This window comes from Lytechinus pictus, chromosome 9 (genome assembly GCF_037042905.1).
Source record: "Lytechinus pictus isolate F3 Inbred chromosome 9, Lp3.0, whole genome shotgun sequence".
Taxonomy (NCBI): Eukaryota; Metazoa; Echinodermata; class Echinoidea; order Temnopleuroida; family Toxopneustidae; genus Lytechinus; species Lytechinus pictus.
In genome coordinates this window covers 17,347,583-17,374,203 of record NC_087253.1, presented here as the reverse complement: position 1 = coordinate 17,374,203, position 26,621 = coordinate 17,347,583, and the positions used below count along the sequence as shown (strand labels likewise).

At 37.0% G+C, this 26,621-nt stretch overlaps 2 protein-coding genes across 4 annotated transcripts in view; one reads left to right on the top strand and one right to left on the bottom strand.

Annotated features, from left to right (window-relative positions):
• Positions 1-3,899, bottom strand: part of LOC129268190 (protein kinase C and casein kinase substrate in neurons protein 2-like) — a 28,185-nt gene extending 24,286 nt beyond the window's left edge. The window contains exon 1 of one of the 2 annotated variants that reach the window (XM_064104832.1): positions 3,804-3,899. The gene's annotated coding sequence lies outside the window, so the exon portion shown is untranslated. The remainder of the gene's footprint in view (positions 1-3,803) is intronic. The other variant, XM_064104834.1, reaches the window with a different exon arrangement.
• Positions 3,900-11,758: 7,859 nt separating this feature from the next.
• Positions 11,759-26,621, top strand: part of LOC129267636 (RNA polymerase-associated protein CTR9 homolog) — a 34,138-nt gene continuing 19,275 nt past the window's right edge. Inside the window, exons 1-8 of one of the 2 annotated variants that reach the window (XM_064104830.1) lie at positions 11,759-11,839; positions 13,874-13,972; positions 14,932-15,171; positions 17,198-17,315; positions 18,737-18,826; positions 23,332-23,588; positions 25,481-25,588; positions 26,063-26,182. In XM_064104830.1, the coding sequence (XP_063960900.1) occupies positions 11,783-11,839; positions 13,874-13,972; positions 14,932-15,171; positions 17,198-17,315; positions 18,737-18,826; positions 23,332-23,588; positions 25,481-25,588; positions 26,063-26,182 (1,089 nt within the window). In that variant the 5' untranslated portion in view covers positions 11,759-11,782. Of the gene's footprint in view, positions 11,840-13,873; positions 13,973-14,931; positions 15,172-15,718; positions 15,787-17,197; positions 17,316-18,736; positions 18,827-23,331; positions 23,589-25,480; positions 25,589-26,062; positions 26,183-26,621 lie in introns of those variants that run through there. The other variant, XM_064104831.1, reaches the window with a different exon arrangement.

The window sequence follows — 26,621 nt, the reverse complement described above, 5'->3', positions numbered from 1 at the left end:
TGCATACTGACTAGGATGTGCATATATTCTGTTTTGTGAAATTAAGGGAAACTTTAAAATGTCATAACTTTCTTATTCTACATCCGATTTTAATGAAATTTTCAGTCTTATGCTTGTTGGATTTTTCTCTTTTTATTCAAATAAACTTTTTGTTGGGGTGGACTTGTCCTTTAAAAAACAACCATTTGGTCCAATCATCACTTCGTCTAATCACCATTCGTCTATGACCATTTTGCCTCATAACCAGTTGGTCTAATATCCATTTTGTTTTCATTCATTTTGCACAATTAACACTTACATGTAATAGTCCAATTAGACCAAATGAATGGTACATGGACTAAGTATAAATGTCTATTGGACCAACTGGTTATTAGACGAAATGGTGAGTGGACGAATTGGCAAAATTTTAGACCATGTGGATAGTGGAAGAACTGATGGTAGACCAAATGATAGTAGACGAGTTGGCAATTGGACGAATTGGCATTAGACGAATTGGAAGTAAAACCATGAAATTTATGCCCAGCACTGATCAATATTGTATTGGTGACACAACATCTGATCCGGCGACAATACTCAGGGCTTTATTTCATCTAGATAATAGGGTTAGGGTTGCAATAGGGTTTTAATAGGTTAAGGGTTGGGTTTACTTTACATACATGTAGGATATGAGTGTTATCCATTGTTTATAAAGAAAGTAGTTGCAGCTAACAATTATTTCTTGAGAAAGTCTTTTAAATCAAGGCTACTTGTCCCCAAATATATCTAGATCTGGTTCATAATGTAAATTATGTATTGTAAAATCATGAAATCAATAACATGTATCTCAAAACTGAATATTCTGATGATCACTAATATGTGGAACAATGTAAATATTACTTGGAAATATACCCAACATTTGATGGAATTCTGTGTTTACTTTGCTAATTTCTCCGCAATTATGCATTTTCTTCCAGAGCCATTTGGCACATTTTTTTTATTCATACATGTTCAAACACTTGGGTGGTAGTTTTATTAGATTCTATTCAAACTCATTTTGAGATTGTTACCACAACTGGTATTTATCTTTACAGTGTATAGAATTATAAACAGCGGAGCAAATTTTATGACGTGGAACCGTTGCATCAATCCAAGATACAGTAAAACATGTACATTACATGAAATGTACATCATACAGTGTACACTGTATGCCTACTGTGCTTGAGTTTTTTATGTTCTGTGGGTGGGAACAGTGTCGATGGAATGGAATAGACTCAACCCCTTCATGACGTAGTTCCTACATGTTGTTTACTACTGAGAAGGGGCTTTCCCCCAGAGAGCATGCCTTTTCATTAGCCAGAGAAAAAGGGAAGTTGTGTTTACATGTAAGCAGACCTACCACAGACTAGTCTGCTGTGTAAACCCTTCACTCGAGTTAAGGGTCTGAATTGCAGCCTGCTCATGCCTTGTGTAATGAAAGCTGAATTGAAACAGCAAGTTTTGTATGTGCTAGTCTTTGCGTGGAGACACACTGGTTGATCAAAGTTTCAATCGGGGTCTGTGCCTGCAGACTAACCACCGACAGTATGGCATATGATGATGACTGTACGGTGTACATACTGTATATATATGTATACTGTAGAAAAAGCTCTGGACACGATGTCATCTTGGGTGTGGATGACATGTTATTCTGAAAGGTCGAGGACCAAAATAGTCTGGACAACTTATACCCCTTTCATAAACCCAATTATGCGGCTAATAGCAGCATAATTAGGTCGTAAAATCGGAGGAGGACCAGAGTTATCCGCATTATTTTGATGCTGCAATTATCCGCGTAATAGCGGCATCGGGACCAGATTTTGACTTTATGAACGCATTTCCAAAGTAATGCGGATAATTGCCATGCTGCGGTCACAAGGTCACCCTTTTCCAACACAACCGAATCGGAGGGGGTGTGTGCGGTTGCCATGATGATTAACCGCCTTTTTCAGGACGGGCGCTCGTAAAAATAGTGCGGATTATTTTCGGAGTTTGTGAACGCAATTTTTATTGAATTATCTGCATTACTCTTAGGCGGCTAATTGGAGGATGGGTTTATGAAAGAGGTACAAGTGTTACTATACTATTAGGAATCTTCTGTACATTTAATCCTCTACGGCTATACACATATACATTCATGTAGGCCTACATGTAGATGGTGGACACGAAAGAATACACTTTAGGCCTACAATTGGGCGCACTTGATCATGAACAGGATAAAGATAAGTGTTAACCCTACAGTCAGTTTCCCCGCATACTCTACACTATGTGCAAATGATGTGATTGAACGTCTAATTTTGGAAACTTAATAATCACATGATGTTACCATGACACAATCCTGACTACAATGTACTTCATCGATGTTTTCATACAAAATAGTGCAGCAGACCTATATTTTAATCAATGATCACAACTTTTATTGCTTGGTCAGCACTATTTTACAAAAAACGCAGTGTAAAGGCGACCGCACACCTTACGATTGGTCTGCGACCCGATTTCAGAATAATGTTGTAGAATTTGATGCTAATATTGAGACTTGGAATATCTTACTGTGTAATGTTCGAAATCATCGTACGAATACCTATGTTCAAATCTGTGACTATGCCATCACCCTTCTTAGAATAAAAGCGAATTTAATATCTAGTCGTAATGACGTCATAGCAGTCGTACGATTGGCTACGATTTAAAACTAATTTGGTCTTTACTCCAAAATAAAGGTTTGCAATCTTTCAAAATGGTTATATTATTATTCTTCTTTCAATTAATTTTAACCTCAAATAAAAGGATATGTTCCATTCACATTTTCAGAAAATGAGCAAAGTGAGATTTGTTCCAAAATCGGATCGCGAACAGTCGTAAGGTGTGCCATGACCTTAAATGCATGGCCCTGCTTTAAACTCGCACCCATTACACAGTCTTGACACATACATACAGTGTACTTCACTTGTTTCTTGGCTTTAATAATAGAAGAGGCACATACCTGTACATGTACAATGTAGGCCCTAGGCCTTATGTTTCATATACATGTATGCAGATAGAGTACCAAAGTATGACGTCATTGATTTTTCGGTTTTCCCTTTTGCACGTCAGCGTTTTTGATACCACATTTTGGTAGAACAGGATGAAAAACCCCCACAAACCAAATTTGGTGGGAATCGGTCCATGGGGCCCCCAGATGACCTCATGAATACATACGTGTACATAATTATCCCCACTGAAGTCAATGTATTATTGGCCTGGTTCTAAATGTTAGGAAAGTGACCATGAATGTGTATTTACCTGTAGTCTGTACGCACAGACTCAAATTTGACACATTATCTAATTACACCGTGTCTAGATATTAAGACTAGACTCCATGATACTCTCCGTCTGTACTTGGAGGTAGGAAGAAAGGCAACCACAGGACATACATCTATGTGAATACACACAGTCAATCTACATGTAGTCTCACTCCCTCAGACTCTGCATTATTATTGTGAATTGCGAAAACCGAAGGTCTGTGCCTGCAGACTAAATGTGAACAGGGTCTCATTCTAATAGTGCAATGAACTTTCAGGGTGCATCATAGTGCACAAGATCATGTACACGTACATGTTTTTAGAGTAGCACCCAAACATGAAAAAGGTTCTTTCCTGTGTCCTTGCAACATTAATTGAAAAAAAGATATTGAGTACATGGGAAGTACAGTAGGCCCTACATGCATGTACATGTAAAATACATACCTGTACATATACAGGTACATGTGCATCTACAAAACAATCATGATATAAAATGAAATATTTACTCACCCTCAATAGTATGAATCCAACAAAAATTTGTGCTGTAATACTATCACGACGTACATGAATCACAGCAGAAATTGTATGCAAACCCAAGTTTTGATAATTTATTACTGAACAGTCTAAAAACATACATGATCTAGTCTATACTGCTCAGACAGACTAATCTGCACACTGTACCATTGTACACTCCTTCATACATTACCCACTACTTTTATACTCAGTTCCTTATTCTCTGGTGGTAGATTTAAATGTATGTAGGCTTACAGGTATGATTTACTTCACTGAATATTGTCCATCTCATCCCTATGTTGACTGAATTTGGACTGAACTTTATTATATTCCAATATTATCAGTTTTCATGGTGACCGGGTCCAAGCTATGCGGACATTCATTGATACATCTGAAGAATTACATTCCATTCCCCGTACAATCTTTTGTGCATTTTACGGGATCTATGGATTTCCGAAATTCATACTAACTGAATCACTATGAAATATTCTGATAATTATGAATGAGCAAACAGGCGAGGGGAAGAATTGGGTATTTTTGTACTTTCAGCAAATTAAAGAATGCCGTTTAGAAGGGGTGTGTGCATTATTAAAGTGTGGTTTAATGCTCCAACGCATGCAAACATCTCCATGGCCAGACCTGCACTAGGCCTACATGTACAGAGTATGTACAATCCAACGATAAGGCCTACAATGTTGAGGTAGTTTCTTGCATGTACGTACATGTACATGTATGTGCACTGGCGGATCCAGGGGGGGGGGGGGGACAGCCGGCCAACGCCCCCCCCCCCCTTTTGAGAAACAACATAACAAATTGTAATGTAAAAATGCCATTACAACAGAAGTGTCCCCCCCCCCCCCTTTGGAAATTTTGCTCGTCAATTTTTTTTCTGTGACAAAATATCATTAATTTTGGGTTAAATTTTTTTTTTTCTTTTTTTGATTGTCACATTTTTCCTCTGAAAAATGGCCCCCCCCCCCCTTTAGAAAATCCTGGATCCGCCCCTGTACATTTGTAGTGCATGCAGTCAGGAGTACACATTATCATAGAAATTCTGTATTGACAATAAAGCAGATTCTTCGCTTTATGATCAGAATAAGCCTAAAATCAATCAAAATCAATCATGCCTTGTGAGGAAAATTATGCACAGGTAGAGCCAGTGAGCCATACATGTACACAATGTAAACAGTACATGCACATGTACAATGTGCACTGTACACTGACTCAACTGTACTTCAGCAGCCATTATTCCAGTGCAAGGTCATGTTCACATAAAATTTTGATATAATATTTTTAAACAGGGTCAGCTTTATAATCATCCATCTTAAAGTTAAACTGGTATCAATCGTATAAAAAGCCTTTATAATCAAACAATAAAGAACTATTAAATATAGCGCATATTTTAATAGTCAAGAGACACTCCATGCGATGTACACAAATGTATTAGTAGTGCCAGACTGCTCCTTCATATGTGCCAGTAGGCCTACATTTTTTTGATATTATTTGTATACTTATACATTGAACAAAAAAAAGTATGCAGGAGCGTCATAACACAGTTTTACACCATGTATAAGAGTACAGAATTTCTACAGTATGAACTCAGTAGCCTACTGCCAGACTGCTCCATCGTGTAATTTTGTGTACTATTTGTATACCTTGTATATAAGCCTGAAGGATAACAGTTAAGTCTGGTTGATTGGATCATCAATCATATAATAAATGAGATTAATCCATTAGGATGATAGAGAGTTTTATAGAGTGCCAAGTCTATTAAAGATGATTGATTGGGACTACACCATGGGGTAAATCCATAAACCAGATTAGTAAAATGGCACAGAAAAAAAAATCTGCACAAAGCTCTATAGATACATGAACAGTGTCACTGAGCTACATGTACATGTACACTGACAAATTAGATTGATCATTGATTAGTGCTCTGCATGGCATACCAATGTACGGTACATGGACACTATTAACATCAATATTTTGATGTGTTGTAGATGCATGTAGTATGTACAAGTAACTATACATGTGTACATATGTACTTGTGTACTGTACTGTAGGTTTATTTCTAATTCGTCTAATGCCAATTCGTCCAATTGCCAACTCGTCTACTATCATTTGGTCTACCATCAGTACGTCCACTCACCTGCTCACCACATGGTCTACTTTCATTTTAAAAGTCCTCATGTCATTTTGTCTAATAACCAGTAGGTCCAATAGCCATAAATACCATTTGGTCTAATTGGACTAAATGTTAAATTGTGCAAAATAAATGAAAATGAAATGGATATTAGACTAGTTATGAGACGAAATGGTGATTAGACAAAGTGATGATTGGACCAAATAGTTAATGGACCAAATGGTTGAAATGGATGAATTGTTGATGACGGAATGGCATTAGACTAAATGAAAGTAGACCATGTGGTGAGTAGACAAGTTGGCAGTAGACTACTAGAGGAATTGGCAATTTATCGTACTGTACAGTAATGTACATGTTTGAAAATTATGAAAGCATTTTTGTTTTTGTGGTACATGCTAGAACACCCTGGATTCCATGAAAAAAATGAAATTTGAAGATGATATTACAATTTACAAACATGTGAAAAAGACTAACCAGAGACTATTGTTAATCAGATTCAACCTGTACAGGAAAGCAATTATGATGATGAAACCAATGATGATGATGATGATGATGATGATGATGATGATGATGATGATGATGATGATGATGATGGTGATGATGATAAATGATGATGATGATGAATGATGGATGATGATGATGGTGATGATAATGATGATGAGGAGGAGGAGGAGGCTACTGCTGCTGCTGATGATGATGGAGTTGATGATGATGATGACCTGATGATGATGATGGTGATGATGGATGGTGATCATTCATAAAATGCCTCCTGACTTGGTACAATAGATCCAATGTTTTTCAATGAAAGATCTTCAGAAATATAGAAATATATTTTAACCATCTTATCCTCTTCCTGCTCTTCATCTTTCTCCCCCCCCCCCCCCCCACCAAAAAATAAAATAAAATAAAAATAAATAAATAGGTCTAAATAAATAAATTTCTCTCCCCCTCATTCCTCAACAAGACCAGTGCAAAAACGCAATCAATAGCTCCACATTTTTCCAAGAGGGAAATGCCAATGTTTCATTTCAACAAAATTCAAGTCCCCCACCCCCAGAACTTTGAGTTTGCATCGGTAATTGTGAAAAGAAAAGAAAAATTATAAGCCAGACAACAAATTTCATACCTATTTTTTACTTTGATTTTCAAACCTACATTTTGAAACGGTGAATCATGAAGATCAATGACAATGACAATGTTGATAATCATAAACTTGATAAAGTAAACATTGCAATTTTACATAATTGACTAGAATTAATACATAATAGAATTTTATGTAAGATAATTAAAATTAAAAAAATAGTCTACAGTATAGTTCAATGCATTTAAATCATCACATCGCCCACAACCGGCCTGAGTCAACTCTGCTGACAAATTCACCACACACCATTTATTCAGTTCTACAAAATGTTGGTCAAACTCTCATTGATCACACAGCTCAGTCACTCACACATACATGATGTAGAGAGTGCAGTCACCGAATACTGAATTGGATCGGAGGCGTTCCTCCTCCCATTCACACACACACGCTACGCTTGGGCTGGCTCCATATTGCCACTGCGCACTCGCACAGTAACGACATCAAACTGCCATTTTTATAAATCAAATTTTATGGATTATTTCGTTGATTTTGAACTGTCACAGAGTATCAAATGACTTACCGAATTAGATAATATCACTCCCATTAACTTTTGACAATCTGGGACCGGAAGCGTTGACAAGTAGCAGGAATTTAGCCGCTGGAGATCAGCTGAGCCGCCGAAATTAATACGATAGCGGAAGCCCGTTATTATTTCGTTACGCCGCGCGAAAAATCGCCTTTTCGGGGCGATTAACAAGCCACATTTTTAGCCATTCTTTCGATGCGCTCTGCGCTCTGATTTTATGTCTAAATAAATTAGGGAAAATGAGGCCTAGAAGCTGCATGAAGCAGAACAAATCAGAAGGAGGATTGCGAGGGCGCTAAATCTCGTGCTGAACATGCATACATTCCATAAAATCACACAATTCTATTGTTGTTTTCACGTTGTTGTAAGTCATGATTTCCTCCCTTTTCCTTTTCTCTTTTAATAAAAGCCCAGCCCCCCCCCCCATACGGCAACTCATGGCAAAGTAGTCTCCACTGCCTGAGCATATTTGATAAAGAAGGAAATTGTTGATATTAACCTTAACAACCTATGTTCTTAACACTCGTTGGCAGGACCCGGGGTATAGGTATTTCATAATATTTGGGATATTTAAATAGTTATTGGATGTTGTCATCAAATCCCTCATTTGCATAAATTGTTTTTTGGAAGAAAAAAAACTGCGAAGCTTCAAAATTTCATAACTTTCTTACTTAACATCCATTTCATGAAACTTGTAACAGCTAATTTGCAATAACAGCAGTAAAGCTACTGAAACATGAACTTGTTGGACAGATGCAGAGATGGTGCGGGAATATCTTCCTTTTTACAAATGATGAAGTAAAAGGGGAAGGGGACGTCGAAAAATTATAAGGGGCCCACAGCCGGGGCCCACTGAAGAAAGAAGAATATCGGAAGGGACAGTTGGGCAGTGTAAACATATCACTTGCGTATAGAAGGGGTGCCGGGGGGCTTGGGGCACTGCACTGGACTCCCGACAAATTTGACGGTCAAAATAAAATAATTTTTTTAAAGGAAATGAAAAAGAGAAATATTTTCAGAAAATTGCATTAAAAATCTATCAAAAAATAATGATTGAATCTCATTTTAACACTATGGGACTTCAAGCCTGAAGCTCGTGTCTAGTTTTGGTAAATCTAAGAATTTTAATTGTCAAAGTTTAAATACACTTTAAGACAGAGAGATGAAACCAAGTATTACAAAACACATATTGAGTGAAAGAAGCCACCTGCAATTTGAACCTACAAGGGTAGAGTTTTCAATCGTGAATGTGTAACTTAATTTTAGGGACGAGGCTTTTACATCATACCACTAGCTCATATAAGACAAAAATAAGTATAGTGGAAGGTAATTCCTTTGATGTATTTTTTTGGGGGGTGGGGCCTCTCTTGCCCCCAATTTTTTCACGGCCAAGAGGGGGAAAAAGATAAAATTGAAAAAAATAGTAATGTTTTATGAATATTATGTCAAATATTCTACACAAAATTTGATTTTTTAAGTAAAAATTTTGAAATATTTGCTCGCAACTGAAAAAAAAAATTATGCGATATGCCATATCTAGGCTCCTCAAAATTGTTGGCTCATTACGCCACTGGGTGGGGGAGTACATGGGGCTAAAAGTGCTCTCATTAATCATGTAATTAACCGTGTTGGATTTTAAGATAATGAAAATAAATAATACCCCTATAAGTCATTTGATTGAATAAAAGAAAAACCACATACAAAAAACAAAGCAAAACAAAAATAAAAATAAAAATCTGACATCATCTGAGTGGTTTGCAATGATAATTTTTTATTTTTTTATTTTTTTACTGATTTGGTCCAATATAGGCCTATGTTTTTTCTACTTCTTCCGTTGCAGGAAATAAAAGTATGAGTTATCTCTTCCTAGACATTCTTTAATTTGGAATTTACATTTTAAGTGTAAAAAAATATTAGTATGCATCTTTGAAGGAGAATGAAACCCTTGAAACCAGCTGAATCCATATCAAAGAGAAAAATCAAAGAAACATATTGTTGAAAATTTTAGGAAGATTGAATGAATAATAAGAAAGTTATGAGCATTTGAATATTGAGATCACTAATGCCATGTAGATCCTCCCATTGGCAATGCGACCAAGATCTGTGATGTCACACACGTACAACTTATTTCACTTATATTCTCACTTTTATAGAGTCTATCACGTGGTGATCTGTTCTCTTTATGAGAGGACAAGTACAGAGGTTTCACAATATTATATCATTGATGAATCATTTTGTCATATGATTAGAATGAGCAAAAAGAGATGTTTTGGGGTATATTTTCAGTGTCCAAAAGGGGAGAGTTGTTCATCTGTGACATCATAGATCTTGGTCGCATTGCCAAAAGGAGGATCTCCATAGCATTAGTGATCTCGACATTCAAATGCTCATAACTCTTCTATTGCTAGTCCTATTTTACTCAAACTTTTGTTGATCTTATTCTTTGATTTTTTCTGCTTTCACAAAAGCTAACTTGCTCCAAGAGTTTCATTCTCCTTTAAAAAAAAAGAAGAAAAAAAAGAAAAGAAGATGAAAAAAATAAATATATTACCTCCCCTACTATACTTTTTTTTTTTTGAATAATATTTTATTTTCTTCCTCTTTCAAATCAATAAATTTACAATCACAATTCATATAAATAAAGATTCTTTGCATATATCCAATCAATAAACAATCAAACAAATAAATATATCAATATCAATGAGATTACAAATGTTTTTAAATGATTACAAATGAAATTAAACTGCCAAATTTCTCTTCTACAACAATGTGAAAGCAGAGGGGAAAAACCCATATCAATCGACAAAAAAAAAATACATACTTTGTAAAAGATGACTTTTTTCCCTAATAGCATAGAAATAATCTCTTTTGCACATATTAATTGTACAAGAAATAAAAAAAGGATAAAAGATTATTTAGAAGATTAATTAGAGGAAGGTTATTATCCTTAAACGTCACTACACACTCACTTTACCCCCATACCCCCTCCCCCCTCATCTCTCTCCCCAGACACTCGCACAAGCTCACTTCAACTCACCACCACCCACAGCTCCCCCCCCTTCCCCGTCACAAAACTCACACATCCATCTACACACGTACACCCACACACGATGCATCCTGCTCTGGTACAACTATCTGTATTTGAACAAATAAACAAAACAAAGCAGAAACAAAATGAAGCAACCAATACATCCATAGTATTAAGAAAGGTATGCATTGATTTGTTCCCATTTCCTTAAGTGCACCCCAGCTTCCCCTTTTTAAACGCTATTTGATATTCCGTATCTCTTTACTCTTTTACCAAATGTGTCACTTTCTGTACGGTTGGCAATATTCCCTGTTTTATTGAACTAAAAATAATATACTTAATTAAGAATATAATACAGTTTATTAAAGCTACTCTTGTAGTATTTCCAGATATCCCCATGAAAATTGTTTTCCAAACGTCACTGCCAAATTCATTCAGTTGAAATATTTTACTCATCTCTTCCCATAATCGCTTAACTTCAGGACAATGAAAAAATAAATGTTGGTAAGACTCAACTTCTTTTTTACAAAAGGAACACAAATTATCTGTCTCAAAACCAAATTTAAAAAGTTCCCTTTTCGTGTATACAGCCCCTTGTAATTGTTTGTATTGAAATTCTCTGTGTTTATTGCATAGCATTGCACATTTCAGTCTCAAAAATACTTCTTTCAGTTCCCCCATTCCCAAATCATATTCGGATTGCCCATCTGTAACATGAAATACATAATCAATTTGAAAATTTTTAATGAAGTGGTCATATATTCGTCTAGATTTTATATCACACAGTTTCTGAACATGCCCACATATCATCAATTGAATTTCAAAGTTGTCTGTATCCATTTCCATAAAATCATTTTGTATCCACTCTTCTGTTATTACTGAAAATATCTTTTGAATTTTGAGCAAGTTTTCAGATGAAAATTTCAGATTATACCAGTATGAAACTGGTCTTAATTGACCTCCAACTATTATATCCGAGACCTTAACTATACCTTTCTGAAATAATTCAATATAAAAAAAGGTCTTATTATTAAAGACGCTTGTTATTAAAAATAATAATACTATACTATATCGATTTTGCTACTAGTGCGCCATCTAGCGGTAAATCAGTGTCATTGAGATCAAAACCTCACTCAGAATGGTGCTGTCTTCTGGCCCAAGATTCGTAGAAATCCCTCTCCGGGACACGGATGAGGTAAGTTTTAAATGTTTCTGAAATATTTTTTGAAAAATTATGATTTCTAGATTCTATAGAATACAATAATTTGTGAGCAGGAGAAGAGTATGAGAGTTATTTCGTTGGAACAGATGGCGTTTCCAATGTCATTTTTAGTTTTACCATGTGTGCCCACTCATTAGAATTCGTGTATGTTTGCTTGTTGCGCTGTTTTTAATGTTTTGTTATGTGAAGAAGAAAGGAGGTTATTGAATGTGTGTTCAGCCTGAGATAAGAATAAACTGCCAAATATTCGATTTTAGCATGTTATCGTTTTGCTTTTTTGTAACATTTTTTGTTCTCTTAAATTTAATTTAAATTTCACTTTCTATTTTTTTGAATAAAAATATTTACACATTGGAAAGGTAGGACAAAAAAAAAATGAAACAGCATTTCTACTAAAAAGCATTACCTTGCACTGTTGAATTTCAACATATATATAGCTCAAATTATATTTTATCACCATGTTTCACAGCTGTGATTTAACTTTGCGTGTTCATGACATAATAATAAGTCAATGTATGCATGAATGTGATGCAACTCAAAAGTTGCAGCGCCATTTGCATCAACACCGCACTTGAATTTACTGTTGAATCAAGGCAACCCAGAAGTTAAGTTGCATTTGACTTTATTTATGCACAAGTTTTGTGTGGTCAGTTTTTATATGTCACTTTGAAGATTCAGAATCTCAGAACTAAACTGCAGATTTCTTCATTTCCAGCACATTTTTTTGCTAATCTGTTTACTAAATCTGGCCAGGAGAATGAAAAAATAGGTGCAATTTTGCTTTTATACTACCTGATAGAATGAAAAAATAAGCAGTGAAACCAGCAACTGGTGTTTGGATGACTGCGGCAATGCTTTTGCATCCTGTTTACATGTACCACTTGTAAGATACTTTGGTTGGACACACCATATATTCCTCTGTGAAAGATCTACAAGATGATGATAAATGTGACCTGCAGGCCTAAATTTAGATTTCCTCCCTCCATCATTCAGAGATTGGCGGCAAGCTGCAGAGTGATGAATAATTTAGGTTCTAGAGATAGTGCTGTCGAAACAAGTGAATCTTTGTGATACTTGATATTTGATGTAGTAATCCCTTTGGCAGCACATACAGAAGCTATACTGGGATGATGAATAAAGTGAGCCATTGGAAGGAGTGTCAAGAAGTGCAGAAATGGTGATGGATAGACATAGCAATTTTATATAGTAAAACATGCTATGCTGAGTGCAAGTAAAAACAAAGCTTTTGACTTTAAATCATTTGGGATCCAACAGGGGGCTGCATCATTGTGATGGCAGGGAGAGCAGCCTCCTTGAAACTGGTGTTGACAGCTGAGCTGGGTAGGTTGTTCCAGTTCCTTATCGTTCTTGGATAGAACAAGAACTTGAAGGGGTCAATTGTGGCTTCAGGTGTGATGCATCTGAAGAAGTGACGTGTCAGAGAGGAAACAGAGGAGGATAGCGAGTGTAAGGGGAAAAGGATGAATGGGTAAATTGCCAATTCGTCTACTGCCAAATCGTCCATTCACCACATGATCTACTTTCATTTTGTCTAATGTCATTCCGTCCAACATTTTGTCTAACAACCATTTGTTCCATTAACCATTTGGTCCAATCATCACTTTGTCTAATCACCAGTTTGTCTATGACCATTTCGTCTCATAACCAGTTGGTCGAATAGCCATTTTATGTTCATTCATTTTGCCCAATTAACACTTAGTCCAATTAGACCAAATGGTATATGGACTAAATGGCTATTGGACCAACTGGTTATTAGATGAAATGGTGAATGGATGAAATGGCAGTTAGACCATTTGGATAGTGGACGAACTGATGTTAGACCAAATGACAGTAGACGAGTTGTTAATTGGAGGAATTGGCAGTAGACCAATTGAAAATAAACCAGTGAATGTTGCAGACAGCACTCAGTACACACTGTCCCTGCCATTTATTCTAAGTATACTTGTATTAGACTTAATTACCTCTAAATATCCCTTTTTCATGCAGGTGATTGAATTAGACTTGGAGCAGCTACCCGATGGCGAGGAGGTCCTCACCATCTTGAAATCAGAGAATGCCCCTCTTAAAACATGGCTAGAACTTGGGGTAAGATGTTAATCATTTCATAAATTACATGTAAATTTAATTTGTTATACTTATTTGAACCTGGTAACCTTGTCAGTAATACAAGTTTTATTTGCCAGTGTTGGCCCTGAGTTTAAAATTATCAAAGCCTTTTTAAGATTGTTATTTTTTATTTGGAATTAAAAATCAAAGTGAGATTTCATATTCCTTACAGGATATTTCAGAAGAATGGTGAAAATATCCAGCAATTAACCTTTTCTCTATCTATAATCATCAATGACATTACAGTATAACCAAAACAAATGTTTGGGTCGAAAGTCGGTGTGTTCTCCCATACTTATTTCTGTCTGCAGTGCATTTTCAGTCCTTTTTAGGGGAAAACTCAGGGAATATTTCAAACAGATTGAATATTTCTTGTTAGCCGCTTGTGAAATACCAATTGTGCGTGATTTGTAATATGGCAAGCTGAAACAAAATTACACGGGGGCTCTGGGTGATTTCACCCCGGAAATGCTCAAAATAAACCCTGGAGAATAAGAATAAAAGAGCTCAGGAAAAACCTTATTCACTGCAACGTTAAGGCTTATCCAATGTTGCAGATTTACACAGTAGGCTGTAAAAAGTCTCCCCCCCCCAAAAAAAAAGAAGAAATAAATTTTTGTCTGACGTTACAGCATCACTCAGCTTAATGCTCAAAGGATGAGCTTTGCAACATATTTATCAATTCTTAATATCTGCTTCGAGCATTTAAGAAAGGCTTCCAGTCACACGTAGGACTTTATTGAACACCTCAGGGTACTGTTTCACAAAACTTGTTAGAATAACAAATTTGCTATAAGAGTTTTAGCTATTCAAATCACTCAATTTGATTGGCCGGTAGTTAACTTGTTATAGAAAGTGTGCATTTGAATAGTAAAACAAATATTTTTTAACAGGACCTACAATATCTCTTTATACTTTTTTGATATGATTATTCTCAGTTGGAGTACTACAAGAAAGACAGCGTGGACGACTTCGTGAAGATCTTCGCATCATGGCAAGCCGACGCCAACCTGGATTACTCCGGCAACGAGAAAGACCAGATGACCGCCCTGGACACCCTGGCAGCTTACTACGTCCAGCAGGCTCGTAAGGAGAAGAACAAGGACTCCAAGAAGGAGCTGTTCACACAGGCCACGCTTCTCTACACCATGGCCGATAGGATTGTTATGTACGATCAGGTGAGTATGAACATGCAGTTGTACGTATAATATCCCAATATACTAGGCTCTGAGAAGGAGCTATTCATATAAACAACACTTCTCTACACCATGGCCAATAGGATTGTTATGTACGATCAAGTAAGTATGAACAAGCAGTTGTACGTATAATATCCAAATATACTGGGCTCTGAGAAGGAGCTGTTCACACAGGCCACGCTTCTCTACACCATGGCCGATAGGATTGTTATGTACAATCATGTTAGTATGAACAGGTAGTTGTACAATTTGTATAATATCCAAATATATTAGGCTCTGAGAAGGAGCTGTTCACACAGGCCACGCTTCTCTACACCATGGCTGATAGGATTGTTAAGTACGATCAGGTAAGTATGAACAGGCAGTTGTACAATACGTATGATATCCCAATATACCAGGCTCTGAGAAGGAGCTGTTCACACAGGCCACGCTTCTCTACACCATGGCTGATAGGATTGTTAAGTACGATCAGGTAAGTATGAACAGGCAGTTGTACAATACGTATGATATCCCAATATACCAGGCTCTGAGAAGGAGCTGTTCACACAGGCCACGCTTCTCTACACCATGGCTGATAGGATTGTTATGTACGATCAGGTCAGTGTGAACAGGGTTATTGTATTACACAATCACAGCTTTACAGTTTTGGGTGTACACTAGCAGCTATATAGCAAAATCAGGGTAGTTGTTGAGTGTTGTAATTGACAGACGTAAATGCTACACAAAAATCCACCATTATTCAGAATCCCATAGTTTTTGTCTCACCTGCATAGCAGAGTGAGACTATAGGCGCCGCTTTTCCGACGGCGGCGGCGACGGCGGCGGCGGCGTCAACACCAAATCTTAACCTGAGGTTAAGTTTTTGAAATGACAGCATAACTTAGAAAGTATATGGACCTAGTTCATGAAACTTGGCCATAAGGTTAATCAAGTATTACTGAACATCCTGCCTGAGTTTCATGTCACATGACCAAGGTCAAAGGTCATTTAGGGTCAATGAACTTAGACCATGTTGGGGGAATCAACATCAAAATCTTAACCTAAGGTTAAGTTTTTGAAATGTCATCATAACTTAGAAAATATATGGACCTAGTTCATGAAACTTATACATAAGGTTAATCAAGTATCACTGAACATCCTGCATGAGTTTCACGTCACATGACCAAGGTCAAAGGTCATTTAGGGTCAATGAACTTTGGCCGAATTGGGGGTATCTGTTGAATTACCATCATAACTTTGAAAGTTTATGGATCTGATTCATGAAACTTGGACATAATAGTAATCAAGTATTACTGAACATCCTGTGCAAGTTTCAGGTCACATGATCAAGGTCAAAGGTCATTTAGGGTCAATGAACTTTGGCCATATTGGTGTATTTGTTGAATTACAGCCATAAATTTGAAAGTGTGTTGGTCTAGTTCATAAAACTTGGACATAATAGTAATCAAGTATCACTGAACATCCTGTGCGAGTTTCAGGTCACATGATCAAGGTCAAAGGTCATGTAAGGTCAAAGAACTTTGGCCACGTTGGGGGTATTTGTTGAATTGCCATCATATCTCTATAAGTGTATTGGTCTAGTTCATAAAACGTGGAAATAAGAGTAACCAAGTATAACTGAACATCTTGTGCGAGTTATAGTAGTTTTCAAAAATCAGCACTGCTGCTATATTGAATCGCGTGATGCAGGTGAGACGGCCAGAGGCATTCCACTTGTTTTATATTACATGACGACGTAATATAAGATCTTATGCTTTCTAATATTTTGCTGTAATTATTCTTTTAACTTTTACACTAGTCCTTGGCACTATGACACAAAGAGGAGTGATAAATTCAGATCAAACTCAAATTGTGATTGATCTTACTGTGTGTAGTCAAGAGAATTTCAGATCAGTCGCAATTTAGTTTGATTTAACTTTGACTCTAATCTATTTGAACTCTTTTTAAGACATAAATCTGGTCAGTTAAAAGAGTTTTCAAATTTTTTTTGTTTCTCTTTCCATTCTAGAACCATCTTCTTGGCCGTGCTTGTTTCTGTCTTCTTGAAGGTGATAAAATGGACCAGGCCGATGCTCAGTTTAACTTTGTTCTCAACCAAGCTCCTAATAACATTCCAGCTTTACTAGGTAAGCAATCAGCAATAATATAAGACTGATCTTAATTTGAGCAAGGGCGTGGGCTGGTTTGAGCATCGGGAGGTGCACATCCTGTGGAGGTGGAACTAAAGTGGTATGGGGGTGCACATCTTGAGAGGTGGAACCAGGGTGCTACATAAATTTTTAGAAGCAATTTTTTTGAATAGTTGGAATATACTTGCCCGAAAACAATCCTTGAAAAAAAAGTTTTACCTCTTCAAAGGAAAATATTGCAGTTTTATAAACCATTTACCTTTTTTTCTCTTTTGACATGAACTGATGTACCTTGTTCTTGAATTTCTTTTTCCTAAGTGATTTTATCTTGTCCGCCATGACCAAATTTAGGATCGATATATCATATCGACCCTAATTGTGGTCATTCTGCTGTGAGAATTTTTGCTTGCCCAATTCGGGCAAGTAGTTTTGGTCTTTATTTCAAAACACTTGCCCGACTTTAACTTTTACTTGCCCCGAGCAATCGGGCAAGTGCTTATGTAGCACCCTGGGTGGAACTAAAGTTTGGAAAATCAGCCGTGGAAAGCAGAAGAAGGGGTACAAATGTCATTTTGCTTGCCAGTGTCAGAACTCCTCTGCCTCAGCGGGAGGGTGCATATGCACCCAGTGCACCCCCCCCTACTCTTGCTTTGAGCTTGACTTAGCACACGACTGGTCACCCTTTCATGTGCTGAATCAATTAACCTTGTTTTTACTTTGATAGAATACCGTCTCCTCTACTCCTATTAAATCTTGAAAAATGTTGAAATTTCTGTTCTTACGCTAGTAACCACTGAGAATTTAAGGCTACAAAGATAGTATTCTAACTGTAGCCATTTGAAATGAACATTATTCATAATCTGATTGAGCACCCAAGAAAGGGTAGCCAGTGGCCCATAACAAAGCTAAGCAATCATCATAGAAGAATATCTTTACGATTGATTGCATTGACTGCAATGTACAATTGGTTGTGAAAATCAAGCGTACGATCAATCGCTTCCCTTTGTGTTACGGGACCCAGATGAGCATAAAGCAGTGCATAAAGTGTTTGTGAAGTTGTGTGTAACTTACCAACAGCTCTGTGAAACACCAATCGGTACAAACTTTGACGTTTTGCAATTGAAGGAGAAATGTACACCAACAACAAGTTGGTGAAGGTTTGATGAAAATCTAGCAAAGAAGAAGAGAATTAAGAATTTTTAATTGTGATATGCAACCAGCTTCTCAGTGTATTATTTAATTTTAACTCCTCTGTTTTTGAAAGTTCAAGATGATGAAAATACTCAAATCTGATTATGTACCTAAGATGTCAAAATCCAACAATTTGTTGAATCGGGTATGGCAGTGTGAATTATATTTATTCCTTCCATTGAATTTTTTTATTTTTTTTTCATTCTCTTATTTTGTTTCAATTGCAGGTAAAGCATGCATCTCTTTTAACAAGAAGGACTGGCGAGGAGCATTGGCTTACTATAAGAAAGCTCTAAGAACAAATCCAAACTGCCCAGGTATGTAGGTCAAAAAGAAGCCCAGAGTCCAAGAAATGAAAAAATATGATAGATCTTCTCCATTATCTGCTAACATTTGAAAAATGATAAACAAAAGAACAATAATAATTTTCCATGAATCAAATTGAAGAACCATTGAGAGAGAGAGAGAGAGCCTTGCAACTAGATCCTCTTTGAATTATAGAAAATATGTACTGTTAACTCAGTTTATTTTCCTTTCTATATTTGTCTCTTTATAGCTGGTGTACAATTGAGAAGGGGGCATTACCTTGTCCGTCTCGGGGGAAACCTGACGAATCAAAACTAGCATTTGAGAGAGCTTTGCAACTATATCTCAGTACAATGAAAAAAACAAATGCAATTTTCAGTTTACTTTTTCCATTCTTTATTTGTATTTTCACAGCTGCAGTATGCAACGTTCTCGCCAGGTTCACTCTGACGCTTGGCGGCGCGAAGCGACGCAAGCCGCGCAGCGGCCTCGGTGCGTGCAAAGCACGCACGGGGGGGAGGGTTCGGGAGGGTTCGGGAGGGGGGTGCCCCCCCTCCTGCGCAAAGCGCGGTAGCTATCGAAAATATCAATATCGACGAGCTTAGATTGCTGCTAAATGCACCACATTTTATGTCTATTTAATGCTTCTCCGGCCACACAGCCGTAACGGTTGCGCGAATTGCGATTGAAGCAGAAAGGCAATTACTGATAACTTAAATATTGAAGTCAATCTCATTTTATACTTACAGTTTATAGACTATTTACATCGATGAATTAACTCCATACTTTCCAATGTTCAGATCGATATCGCTACATCCTTAGAAAGTGCGATTAATTTTGTGAATGCGTGTTGTTTCTTATGTCAATGACCGACTGCATCTACGGACCGCATGCGTAGCCCTTTGAGCTTGCGCTGCGTCACGCCCTTACTAAATCCAAAGATTGTTCCGACTTTATACCTCGGTCACATTTGTTCTACGGCGGCCGTACGGCGAGTCGAAAACAGCCGTTTTAACATTTGTTGTACCAGCTAAATATAGGTGGTTACCGTGGTTTGAATAAAAATGAATAAAACGGCTGTTTTCGACTCGCCGTAGAGCAAATGTGACCGAGGTATTATTTGGAAGCCTCGGAAGTTTTCTTCCGAGGCTTCCAAATAATGGGCATCGGTATCCATGAGACGGGGTCCCCAACTTATATAATTTGCATGGTTTTTTGTTTGGTTTATTCGATACTCACTGAAACTATAACTCTCATAAGACTTGGGTTCGAGTCCCGCAGCATGCCGGAAGACGTCTAACAAAAAAACTGATGCTAGCGTTGTGTGTTAACGTGCCTCACCGCTGTGTTCAGTGCGGGTGTGAATGCAGTTGGAAAACACTCCGTCCATCGGAAAGGACGCAAATGTTGGTCCCGTGTATAGGAGAGTCACAACCTATGCACGTTAAAACCAATACACTATTCGTCAAAGAGTAGGGTGTTCACCCGGTGTATTGCACCTGCCGGTCCCCGGTACTACAATACTGCAAGAATCTTCAGGATTGAAGGAGGCAGTCTAGCTTGAAGAAGAAGAAGAAGACTTCTGTTGATGATGTTTATACTAATAATTTCCAATCGAGATTCTTTTATCACTGTCAATTATTGCTGTGTTCCTTTGTATTGTTCGTTACTCACCTATAAAATAATGAATGTGCTGTGCTCATCACGAGCGTGAGAAATATTTTTAGTCATTCATTATACTCTAATATTACGAATTGGTTTTTCTTAACTGCGATTTAAAATGTTTTGAAAGTATAGGTTAATTGACAGGAAATAAGATTTCTATTTTTACATAATACATTATGTAGGCCTACAAATACAGCGTGTGTGAAAGAGAGGAAGAGGGGTGGGGTTGTAGGATGGTCGAAGGGAGAGAGCGATAGGGGAGGGGTCGTGGCGTGGACAATGACAAGGGGATGTTGAGATCGTGTGTGTGGGATTGGTGAAGAAGTCAATATTCGAAGCGAATACATTTTTATAGACGTGTCTATACTTCTACCGATGATGACGGCCGAATAATCTTTCTTACATGTATATTTTGGTGAATTAAAAAAATATTTTCTTGCACCATGAGTGGGATGATCGAGGTACGTGATTCAATAAATTGCATCACAAATTCACAATATCACTATAGGTGTAGTTTGAAAATCACGAACAGTTTATTAAAAATGAATAAAAGAGAAAGATCTTCTTAATTTTATAGCCCCCATCCAGCGTAAACACCATGAAGAGTTTTTGAGGTCACGAAATCAGCTGATTCGCACTCAAACAACAGGTTAACAGGTCACACACGTGGGACACATTCCAAGGGCGGGAATTCGGGGAAACCCGTTTTCAAGCACAATGATTGGCTCAACCCAGAAAGTGAAAACTAATTAGATCACGTGCCATCGGCTTTGGGGCGTCTCGTTCACATTCCAACTCATTTCATAAATAATATCCACTCGCAGTATAATTAGGCTAACGACGTTGCCAAGATATAACTCATATATTAAAAGCACAATTCCGATATAATACATAAAGACATAAGTGAACTTGAAAAATTCATCCAACGATATTAAAATTATACTAGCAACTCATTGTGGGCGTGAAAAAACGATATACATATCCGATATCCTCTAAAACATTCACACATATCAACTTCAATAATTCGTACTTGAAACGAATATCTGTGAATGAATTGCCAATTCCACTTTGTTGAATGTGTACTTCTATCGAAATCTATTGAATCACGTACCTCTCCCGACCCAAGGTGGATTTTCCAATCGCCATAAAGATTATGCAGCCACAATCACAGTAGACACATCCATAAATGAATATTAATTTCATTCGCTACGAACTTAATCCCCTCCCCACAAAGTCACAAACATCCCATCATTTTCATCTACATTGCCCACGGCCACCCCCATTCTCTTTTTTTCCTTTACACAAATTAATTTCAAATGATATTTTGTTTTAAATCGTAGTTAAGCAATTGTACAACAAATTCATAAAGCATTCACTGTGATGACTAAAAACATTTCTCAGGCCCGCGACAGGTGCGCTCATTATTTAATTGGCAGGCAAAGAGTAATAAAGAACAATACAAATGAAAATACACTGTACGTATAACTCACATTAAAAAAATGAGTCGTAATGATAAAAAATGTGAATAATATTAATAAAGATTATTAATTATGAAAATTATAACAGATTCAGTGAATATATGAAAAAAATCAAATTAAATTAGTTTTGGATCCCATCTAATCTTGGAAGACTATCGGATCCCCGGATCAAGGATTTTGATGCCATGTGCGATTTGTATTATGAATGTGACCGTTGCGAGCGCGAGTGCAGTGGCACAAACCTTGGTAGACACGCCGTCGCGAAATTAATCAACAGTTTCAAAAGATCGACGTAGAGATCAAGACTTTGGAAATAATGGAGTAAAATCGGAATTTAAATGTGAATAAATCATTTTGATGTAAGTAAATGAGTTGGACATTATATCAATCCATTCCATTGGCTTTGTCATTATTAACGTGATCTTTGAATAGTTTTTCTCAATTCGCTCTACGGCAGTGTCATCAGAAATGCATTCAATGAATTCATGTAGATGTAGCTATAAAGGCTGGGGCCTGGGACGAGATGAAACTATATTTCGATCGAATTTTGATAGTAATTTTGACACACTTTATTTTTGACATAATAAGTGACAATATCAACTGAAATTCGTAATAATCTAAATTACATTGCCCAAGCCAGTAACCCACGATACCCCTCTCCCCTTTTTGAGCGTATTTACTACCATTTTAAAGACGTAAATAATGTGAGCAATGCGATACGCAAATGCGAGGTAAACATTTTCGCGCTTCCCACAAAAGAGATTGGGCCTCGAGTCGAGGTCGTATCGTATATAGCGCACTAGTAGTAGTGAGTGAGTCAAAGAAATCCCGGGAAGAAATCGTGGACGAAATAATCGACAAGTTTATTTTAGGATCTGAAAAGCAGATTATTTTTTTTATATATTATTCAGTTTTTGTGTAGATCTAGGCCTGCTTTACAGTTGTCGGCCACAGTTGTCGGGGAAGTTCAGGGTTGGCGGATTTGCCCTGAAAATTTTCAGGCTTGGCGGCGCCCGCCAACCGTGACGCGTGGTAGCGAGAACGGTGGCAGTATGAGTGGGAACGGGTCATTGTTTTGTCTGTCTGTCTTGGAAAACCTGACAATTCAAAACTAGCCGAGGCCGTTGCAGCTATATCTTGTTGTTTTTGAGTGAATATGCTGCAATGTGAATTCATTTTTTTTCTCTCATTCATAATTTGTCTCTTTACAGCTGCTGTACGATTGAGAATGGAACACTGCTATGTCCGTCTCAGCAAACTTGACAGGGCAAAGCTAGCCTTTGAGAACCTTACAGCTACATGTAGCTCTTTTTGTTGATAAAAATAATAATAGAATGTAAACATTTGTCCACCTTTAATTTGTTCCCTTACAGCTGCTGTACGATTGGGAATGGGGCACTGCTTTGTCCGTCTCGGCAAACCTGACAAGGCAAAGCTAGCCTTTGAGCGAGCCTTGCAGCTGGACCCCCGTTGCGTCGGAGCCATCGTTGGCCTAGCCATCCTTGAAGCGAATGGGAAAGCTACAGACTCCATCAAGAAGGGCGTCCAACTCCTAAGCAGAGCGTACACCATCGACTCGGGCAATCCTATGGTCCTTAACCACCTTGCTAATCATTTCTTCTTCAAGAAGGTCAGTGTCACTCTAAAATGGAAATAAAATTGAATTAAATTGATTGAAGGATTTTCCTCACAGTTCTAAGACTGAAATGCTATATACAAAATAATAGTCAAGTATGCAACAGTTCAATCTTTTGTTTATAAGTAATAATTGTTTGATTGAAGGATTTTCCCTGCAATTCAGAGACAGAATTACAATTGTTACAATGTACACAAAATAAAAGTCAATGAATGCAACAGTTCAACGTTTGCTTTAAATAATAAATAGTGAATAGAATAGTGGCATGCATACATAATTGAGTAGAATTTAATATTACAATATAAAGAAAAGATAAATGATTCAGTGAAAAAGAATTGCACAACAAATCAATCAGTCATGTGTGATATGGCAGACTCTACTTGTTTGTAAGATTTATAAATGTTTTCGGACAGTCCATTTTAATTCCCGTTATAGAATCTTCACCAAAATCATTATCTAGCTTTGAAGCTATAGGTAGCAAATTGTTACAAATTTTTCATTGTTTAATGTTTTGTGGATTTCAGTCTCATTCCTTGATGGTGAACAAAAGTGTGATACTTGTCATTCCAAGACACTTTTTTTAGTACAAAAAGTGCTTACAAACTGCTCTAAATCTCGGAAAGGGGGAATTTACCCATAATCAATCTCGCCAGGGTCTAATGGAAGAGCCTAAACGTTGAGCCTAACCAACCCCCCTCTCCATTGCACCTGTTTTATATGTAAGCCTGAGCAGAAGATTAAAATGGTATAATTGGGAACATTTTTCACAATAATTACCGGTATGTTGTATAATCATACAGCTCTAAAACCAACCAGGGGGCCGTTTCATAACGCTGTTCATACAAGGGGAATCCAGCCTTGGCCATAAAATGTTGTGTTGGGAAGGAGAAAAAAAATAAATTAAACAGAATGGTGAAAATTTGAAAGAAATCGGACAAGCAATGAGAAAGTTATAGCTGCTTTAAAATTGGGATCACTAATAGTATATAGACTTCAAATTGGCAACTGGGTAAGTAAATTATGACAAGGGGCAAGGACAACTTTCCCATAGGCCATGTACTTTATTATCAGGGTTTTGTGGTTTTCTCCTAAGTACCCATTCCCCTGGGGCAGTAATCTAAATATAACCCAGGTAGTATATTGTTTAATGTCCTCATGAAAGAAAAATGTAATTTGAAATAAAACTTTTGGGAAAAATTACATTTTAGCCATAATATGTATTGGAGTACATGGAAGAGTAGTCCTTGCCTTACATCAATATGACATCCCATATGTGGCCAATTTGAAGTCTCCATGAGTATAGTGATTACCAATATTTACAACTTTTAAAAATTCATAACTTTCTTGTTGTTTGTTCAATATTGTTCAAACTTTCACATATCAACTTGTCTGATTTATCTTTTTCTTATAAAAACAAGTTTTTATTTGGGTTGGATTCCCCTTTAAGAGCGACTTTAAGAACAACTGGTGGACCTTATGCGCCAAACCATAGCCAGTGAACATTCTGGTGCTTACCATTTACCACAAGAAAGGATCACCAGTCGTTCTTCAAGTCGCTCTTTACTTACGAACAGCTTATGAAATGGCCCCCAGCAACATTTTATTGTTTCATTGAACAGATGATTGTTTGAGAATCAATCAAGGGGGACAATGGATATAGTGCCATCTCTTGATATTACATTTGATGATAATCACACTATCATATGGCCTTAAATTCTACCACCGATACCACGCATGTATCCTGCATCAGATCCTACAAAGCATTTCCATGACCCAATTGTCTGGGGACAATAGTGACTCTATTATGTTTGTGCATGAGCCCATACATTTCTTTGTCATAGTTGATGCTGGATACGCTAGTAGATATATTAATGTTTGATTGACAGGACTATACCAAGGTACAGCATCTTGCTTTACATGCTCTACATGGGACAGAGAATGAGGCCATTCAAGCTGAGAGTTGCTACCAGCTAGCTAGATCATTCCATGTTCAGGTATGTGACTATGAGGAACGTAAACTTTGTCAAACATACATATCTTTCTTATTCAAGGTCTGATTTCTTTCAAACCTTAGCCATAAATGCCTTTTCTTATTGGTTTGTACTTTCTCACAAATTACACATTAAATCCTAATGATATTTTTTTGTTTTCATCCATGAGTTGAATTAGATCAATTAAAGAATTATTGCCATCTATAACTTTCTTTTGTTTTCTATTATAGTATGATTATGATCAACCTATCTTTCTTTCATTTTATACTGTCGGAGTGTCGGTGATTACTATCAACCTAGGTTTCTTTTATTGTCTTTCCTAGGGTTATTATGACCTATCTTATTTTCTTTCATTTTCATTCCTAGGTTATTATGACAAATCAAACCTCTTTTTGTTTCATATAGTGATTAAGAATAAGTCTTTTTTCTCTCATAGGATAGTTATGACATATAACTTTCTTTAATTTTTTTTGATAGGGTGATTACGACCAGGCATTTCAGTACTACTACCAAGCAACAACCTACGCCACCCCTAACTTTGTTCTGCCCCACTTTGGTCTTGGTCAGATGTACATTCACAGACGAGACACAGAGAACGTAAGACCCTTCTCTATTTTCTTGTATTTTCAGTTCTTTGAGGGACAGATTTGTATATATTTGTGGTGTTAATGCAATTCATGAGTTTTGCATGTGTGTATAAAACCTGATGACAGGTGGCTATAAATATGATTTGCAAAATCAAGAAAATATAAGTTTAGATTTATTCCAAAGAGTCATTAAATCAGTATAAAGACTTCAGTGTACACCATATATTCTTTTGGGGGCAAATGTTTGTTACTGAAACTAACCACCCACAAAAGTATATTCTTGCTGTGTCCAGGAGCTACATTTGATTAATGTTCGTTGGGAGCAAAGTAAGGTATTAATCATGCTCTCAACACTAACACATACACCAAACCTTGAGTCAGTCACTGAAGAATGATGTCTGTTGGTATAACTTGAGGCTTCTCAATGTTTTGAGAAGGTGTAAAGGGCT